This window comes from Arachis ipaensis, chromosome B06 (assembly GCF_000816755.2).
Source record: "Arachis ipaensis cultivar K30076 chromosome B06, Araip1.1, whole genome shotgun sequence".
Lineage (NCBI taxonomy): Eukaryota > Viridiplantae > Streptophyta > Magnoliopsida > Fabales > Fabaceae > Arachis > Arachis ipaensis.
Genome location: NC_029790.2, coordinates 133,095,798 through 133,103,671, shown reverse-complemented (window position 1 = coordinate 133,103,671; position 7,874 = coordinate 133,095,798). Strand labels below are relative to the sequence as shown.

The window sequence follows — 7,874 nt, the reverse complement described above, 5'->3', positions numbered from 1 at the left end:
ATGTGTGTGTGTGTGTGTGTGTGAAGGGCAATAATTCGTAAAATATAGGGCAAATCACTGATATAAGCAAATGGGAGAAAAAAATTACACAAATCAGTCAAATCAAAAACTGGTTCATGAATCAACCAGTCCACATTTTTATATAGTTCGAATCAAGCAAATTCGAACTTCATCTCCATGTAATTCCAAACATGCTAGTTCGAATTACACATACCCGCAGACACCCACTAATTCGAATCAACCTGATTCAAATTACACACACACACACAGTAATTCGAATCAGGGTGATTCGAATTACACCCACGCATGCGTTCCAAAGTAATTCGAATTGAGGTAATTCGAATTACACAAGCTTTAATTCGAATTATACTGGTTCGAATTATACAGGGCCAGACGTGTATAAATATGGTGTGAACGTAAATTGATCTCATTAGAGTGAGAAAATGGCTAGTGAGGAGAGTTTTGTAGTGTTGGTTCATCACAGAGGATCGATTAAGAGGAAAATACGATCTGGTGTGAAGTTCACTGATAAGGATCCTCTCAGTATTTTTATCAGGCCTACGACGAGCTATGATGAGGTTGTGAATTCTATACTACAGAAACTTGGTCTGCAAGGCGTGAAATGGGTTCACAAGTTATTCTATCGCATTCCGATCTCAGTGCTGCAAGAAATAGTGAAGTATGATTGTTTCACGATCGGGAGCGATGAGGACTTGCAGGTCCTGTTTTATTGTCGTCGGCAGTTTTCCGAGGTTAGGACACCTGAGCTGTTAGCGAAGTTGGTTGATGTGGTATCTAGCTCGGGAGATTCGAACCGGAATACCCACACTATAGGCACGGCAGCCGGTTCTAGCTCCAGACCTGTTGGTGCATGTTCGTGTGTCCCTGTGAATGAACCTCCGGTCGAGCCTGTCGTCTCCCCGTCGTTCGCTGTTGATCTCAACTGTAGTGGAGGTGGAGAGGCTGGAATAGTGGATGTCGTGCCGACTTATTTATAGTGTGATGCACCGGCTGGTCTGGGCGATGCATTGCTGGATGATGTTGACGATGATGATATGGAGCCGGATATCATTGTTGATGACAGTGGCGATGATATTGGAGCGAGTGATCCAGCTAAGCCTGCAGATGGTTCTAGCTCTGGCACACAGTAGTACCCTCCGCACTTTTCATATTTGGACTTGGATGCCATGAGACAGGAAGGGGTTCCTGGGGAGCCTACTGGATTTGGTGCTAGAGATGGCCAGGGGTCTGCAGGTCTCACAGAGTTTCAGGTTGGTCAGCAGTTTCAGGATAAAGATGAGGTTATGTTAAGTGTGAAGACGTATAGCATCCGACGCGGGGTACAGTACAAAAAGTGGTGGAGTCTAACTATCGCCGGTATGTTAGAAAGTGTTCTGAGTTTGGGAATGACTGCACATGGTTGATTAGGCTAAGTCTCCGACTGCGCAAGGGTATTTGGGAGGTAAAACGGACTACATACATGTCTCGCGACGTCCATCTTTAGCGACCACAGGAGTCTGGATTATCATGTGATCTCGGAATTTATCATGCCAATGGTTAGAGCTGATGCATCCGTCAGCATCAAGGTGCTCCTGAATGCGACGACGACATACTTTGGGTTCAGGCCAACGTATAGGAGGGTTTGGTTGGTGAAGCAGAAGGCCGTCGCCCACATCTATGGTGATTGGGATGAGTCGTACAATGAGCTCCCGCGGTGGGTGTTAGGAGTTCAATTGACGATGCCTGGTACTGTTGCAGTCCTTAGGACAAGTCCTGTTCGAGTTGGGGGCCAGGTGGATGACTCACAAGCTTATTTTCACCGGCTCTTCTGGACGTTTCCACCATGTATTGAGGCATTCCGGCATTGCAAGCCGTTGGTGAGTATTGACGGCACCCACCTGTATGGTAAGTATGGGGGTACGTTGCTCGTCGCGATTACACAGGACGGGAACTCCAACATACTGCCTGTTGCATTTGCATTGGTTGAGGGTGAGAATGTGGAGTCCTGGTCCTTCTTTCTTTCCCATCTACGACAGTACGTGACCCCGCAATCGGGTCTGTTGGTTATATCAGATAGGCACAACAGCATCAAGGTTGTGCTTGAGGCTCCCGACGGAGGCTGACTACCTCTTGCTGTCTACCGTGCATTCTGTATTCGACATGTGGCAGCAAATTTTGCCCTGACCTTCAAGGGCAAGGACGCAAAGAGGCTTCTTGTGAATGCATGTTATGCTAAGACTGAGGTGGAATTCGATTACTGGTTTGATATTCTGCGATCTGAAGACCCTGCCATGTGTGAGTGGGCGAACCGGATCGAGTATTCATTGTGGACCCAGCATCGGGATGAGGGTAGGAGATTCGGTCACATAACGACAAATATCTCTGAGTGTGTTAATTCAAATCAGGAATCTCCCGGTGTGCTCGTTGCTGAAGGCTACTTATGGGAGGTTGGCAGAACTATTCATTCGCAAGGGGAGAGAGGCAGAGGTCCAGTTAGGAACCGGACAACAATTCAGTCAACATCTGGTGAAGTGTATAGAGGCCAATCTGAAGACGGCGAGGTGCTTCACGGTGACTTTGTACGACAGAGATAACTCGAAGTTCACCGTCTCGGAGACGACTCCTACTGGTTCGTTCTCACTTGGTAGCTACAGAGTCTCACTCCGATCTCAGACATGTGACTGCGGATATTTTCAAGCACTTCATTACCCGTGTCCTCATGCATTGGCATGCTATGCCTATTCATGGCTTACGTGACAGCCGTATGTCCACCAGGTGTATCATCTTAGCTCGGTGTTCAGTGTATACCGGATGGGGTTCACACCTTTCACTCCCGAGAATTTTTAGCCACCATACGATGGGCCGACAGTGATACCAGACCCCACCAAGAGGCGTGCGAGTGAGGGACGTCCTAGGTCCACCAAGATACGGACTACTATGGACGAGGCGGATCCGAACAGGCCGAAGAGATGTGGTATCTGTAGGCAACCAGGACACACGTCGGAGTTGTCCACAGGTTGGAGGACCCAGGCACACTGGGGGAGATGAGTAGGTGTATTGTTAGATGAATTACTATCTTATTACCACTTTTATATTTAGATTCCATTGTTTTAGGGTTTGTTACTTGACGTTGTTAATTATGAAACTTTGGTTACTTAATGTGATGTATTTAACGATCATACTTAATTGCTCCATGTGTTCCGTTTCTTAAGTATACGCTTGTGAATCAGTTAAACGTCACTCAATGTAATCTACTCAGGCGACCATAAGAAAAGGTATGCCAATAAAATAACACACACCAATTTTCAACATAAGTGATACAAAATATTGCAAGCCAATGTACAACACTAAGTACATAACATAACATAAATAAAGAAAGCAAGCCAAGGTACGTAACCTAAGTAACGAAAACCAAAGTAGGTCCATAACATAAATAAATAAAGCAAGCAAAGGTACAACACTGATGATAAATAAAAGTGATACAAATAAACAGGTCATCTAAATAGATGTGATCCCGTGAAGCAACGACGAGGATGCCGTGTCCTCTGGCCTCTCCGGACGAGCGGCTCCTCGTCCTCAATTTCATCCTCGTCATCATCCGGGTCTGCATGTGGAGGTGGCATAGGCTGGCCTGGCAAAGGACGTGCGGAATACCCTGACGGAACTGACTCTCTGTGGACGGCTGCCGTAGACATTCCAGCAACTGAATGTATGCCACTAACATAGGCGGAAGGAGGGGTACCACCTAATGCAAAATACTCATGAGCAGGAGCAGAAGGAGGCTCGTTCAGGTCGACATCTAAATGTGCCTGCGTCCCCGTAATCTGCGTCCGCCGACGTGCCGCATCATTCTCCTGCATGATGGCACTGATCTCAACTAGGAAGTGTGAACCGCCGAACTCCGCATCAAGACCATCATTGGTCAGTAAGGCTGAAAATAGCTGCCCCGGACTAACCCATGTCTGACTCTCATGAACTGCGTGGTCGTCGTTGGGGACACCGACGAAGTAATCGCCGAACTGCCCTCCTTCAAGTCCACCGCCACCCTGGTCCAAATCATCTCCCACACCAGACCCGTACCACTCTCCACCATGACCTCCGGGATGAGGACTAACGCCCCCTATCCCAGCAGGGATCCCGCCGCCCCCTCCACCATCATGGCCTCTGTCCTCTCCCCACCATCCCCATGCTGGTCACCATCATCTTCATCCTTACCATGGCCACCGTGATCGTCAACTCCAGCACGGGCCCTGCGTCGTCCTCCACGGCCTCGTCGTCTGCCTCCATCCCTCCCCATAGCGTCACTATCTTCCATGTCCTGGTCGAGCCACCTCCACCCACGCTGGCTCCTTCGCGTCCCAACACGAGCTCTCCGCTCAACCCGACGCCTATCCGGAACGTCATCAACACGATCTATCTCAGGCACTCGTCCGGCACCCCTCTGTGTCGCCTCGACCGGAATAGGCACGGCTCTCGGATCTCCAAGGTAATCTCAGGTGACAGCACAACATCAAATCGGAGAACATGATCCGCATGGCTCTCCCAATGAAGATGCTATAACTACAAACTGTATGGGAACCAACGATCACCACCTCTGCCATCCTTCGACATCAAGAAGTCGATGTTTAGGGTGGGCTGGGGTGGGGCTATACTCCACCAAACTGCGGTAGCACCCGATCAATCTGGTGCCACTTTATCATGGCGAAATATATCAATTTCGTCACACACCGCCATAACGCCGTATGCCGAGGCTCCAACACCTCCGGATGCACAACCTGAAGGACGTCGGGAGACCTATGCGGCATCCAAATAAACTGTAAATACACAGCATCAACGTTAGGCCATACCGTGATGCGAACTATGAAAGGTAACTTAATTAAAAACAACTGGTTCGTATACTTACATCCCCAGCTGTAACAGGTCTATCCTCAGCCTCCACATCTGCACTCGAGGTCCCTTCTCGCTAGTAGAAGGATTGTGACCTGACCACCTGCAACTCACATCGGTGGTATAACGAAAGCAAAATATCACCACATAGTATAACATTATAAGCGGACACGGAATAAACAAATTTTAGACGAAATAGAAAAAATGATAACAGTACCTCGATGCCAAGGGCCAGATGAACGTATCATACCCAGCAGGTCTAAACCCAGGAAAGCGCCAGAAGATCCAAGACTGAAGTAGCTGTAACGGACTGGCTAACTTCACAACATGCCTGTTGACCACTCGGCACATGTACCAGTACAACCACGCGAGTGCTGCCGACCCCCAGCTGTAGCCACCCATATCCTCAAGCCTAGCCATGTAGGGTAGCCACCTAATATGAATACGGTTGCCGGACTTGTCAACAAACAGCTGGATGCCTAACAGCATCATGATATAGGCCCGCACATAGCGCCTGACTGTCTCCTCATCGGCTCCCGCAGGGCACTCTCTAAACGTCTCCTGGAACCAGCTGCAGTTCACTGCAAACTTCTGGATTTGGTTCACAGGAAGTAACACACGTAGCAACTCCTGGAACTACACCCAAGCTGGACAGCCACCTTGGATGTATGTCTGGAAATCCGTCAAGCAACCACTGAAGTGTGATCGTGCACTCCCCGAATGGCATGTGAAACGTGTGCGTCTCCGGACGCCACCGCTCGACGAAAGTACTCACAAGGGGCTCATCCAATCTGAACCATCTCTCGTTCAGTCTCGCAAGATGGTATAATCCCGCCATCTGCAAGTACGGAACGTACCTCTCGTCCAGTCGCATGCCCTGCTGCCGTCGCATGCTCGAGATGCATCGCTGGGGCTGCACATATAATGGACCAGATAATTAAAACCACTTACAAAACCAATTACAAAATCACTAACAAAACCACTAACATAAACCACTTGCAAAACCACTAACAAAACCACTTGCAAAACCACTAACGAAACCAGTAACATAAACCACTTGCAAAACCACTAACAAAACCAATAACATAAACCACTTACAAAACCACTAACAAAACCACATACAATGTTACCAACATCATTTACCATCAAAACTACTAACATAACGTATATAAACAAACGAATAAGTTACTTAATCCTAATTAAAAAAAAAGATTACGTACTAACCTCTTCGTTGATGGCTCCGGCTATATGAGCTAGTCCATCCAAACGATATAGTCTCTTCGGATCATCCCGCATGGGCTGAATATCCTGCTCGAGCCTTTGTTGGAGTCGTTCTGGGTCGTTTTCTCTGGGATTTGGTGGGGTATGATAATGAAAAAGTGGTTCGAATGAGGTTGGTTCGAACTCCTTTTATAGCCGAAGCATGAGTAATTCGAAACAATCCAATTCGAATTACCTTGGAATGCGTGTGGTGTGTAATTCGAATCACCTTGATTCGAATTACTTTGTGTGTAATTCAAATCAGGTTGATTCGAATTAGTGGGTGTGTGCGTGTGTATGTAATTCGAATCACTATGATTCAAATTACATGGAGATTGAAGTTTGAATTTGATTGATTCAAACTATATAAAAATATCTCTTGGTTAATTCATGAACCAATTTTTAATTTGGCTGATTCGTGTTAAATTTTTTTTCTCCTTACCTTATATCAGTGATTTGCCCTAAAAAATAAATAAGAAAAAAGTGCGAGATAGAGGTGTTTAATTTAATTTGTGTTGTGGTGGGTGTGGGTCCCTAATTCCCACAATGATGATGATCATGGATTCTAAAGTGATAGTGATATATTATATATAGTGATAATAATAGAGAGCCATAACACACATCAGATGCAAAGTTTGGACCGTTGATGGTGCAAAAATAAGTAGATATTGTGTCTGCCATATGCTATGTCATCACTATGCCTTGCGTCACCCTTTTTAAGGGCCCGGCCCGGCGGGCCCCTCCTCCTCTCTTGGAACCAAATTATTTTACTATTAATAATTTAAAAAAAAAAACCATAAACTTCCAACTCCACTTCCACGTTTTTCACTAACGTCACCCACCCTTTATCCTATTTAATTTCCACATTTCCACTAATTTTCATATAATAATTAAGATTACTGGTGAGGATTTTAACTAGTGATTGTTTTCATTTTTATATGTTAGCTATCTATCAAATATTTGCAAACATAAGAATGTCGTAGTCATTTTAAAATTAATATATATTGTTGCAGAATTTGAGTTTGATTTTAGATTCTCATATTAGGATATATAGTGTGTTTGGTTTAGGAAAAAATTAGAGTAGAAATTAAATATTTAAGAATGATGAATTTTATATATAATTTCATACGTGAAACATTTTTTTCTTTTAAAAAGGCTTATTAATTTATAACTTTATTTAATTTTTAATTATGTCGCATCATTTTTTCTTTACTAAATTCTCTGTTATTTAAAAAATTTAATTTGTGATTTAATAATTTATAAATCTTTATGTTATACAAAATGCTTAATTAAATAAACTATTAATTACATCCGATATAAATATATGATTAATAAATTTAAACTCATTTTCTTTCTACATGCTCTAGTATCCTTTTACTCTTTTTTATACTAATTATCCTATATAGAGAGCGTTAAGATAAAAAAGCCAAATAGTCTCACCATTTTATAAGAAAAAAGTCACCACCAACAAATTATTTTTATTTCTCACTTTAATTATATATCTTCTAATATGCTCTTTTTGACATGCTTCAATTAATAAAAGAATTGCAAGTAGTATAGTGCAAAAGGAAATTGTGCATTTATTTATTATTTTTTTCCACAAATATGCGTTTGCTTTCCTTATTCACTTCTTCCTTTTTCATATCCTCGTAGAGTTTCATATGGGCTTCTCCCACTTCACTCCAATTATGAGTCCTTCTAGAAAAAGAAAGATTTAATGGTATAAT

General features: G+C 44.1%; 1 protein-coding gene across 1 annotated transcript; it reads left to right on the top strand.

The window, feature by feature from the left end:
- LOC107647702 lies at positions 1,554-2,594 on the top strand. The gene is made up of 2 exons (XM_016351756.1): positions 1,554-2,055; positions 2,170-2,594. The coding sequence occupies exons 1-2, from the start codon at positions 1,554-1,556 to the stop codon at positions 2,592-2,594; spliced, it is 927 nt and encodes a 308-aa protein (XP_016207242.1).

What these genes read in the sequence shown, in the direction of transcription:
- LOC107647702 (XM_016351756.1), top strand. Translation starts at nt 1,554, where the DNA reads ATGGTTAGAGCTGATGCATCCGTCAGCATCAAGGTGCTCCTGAATGCG. An exon ending in GTACGTGACCCCGCAATCGG is followed by an intron (nt 2,056 to 2,169) that starts GTCTGTTGGTTA and finishes GACATGTGGCAG; the next exon opens with CAAATTTTGCCCTGACCTTC.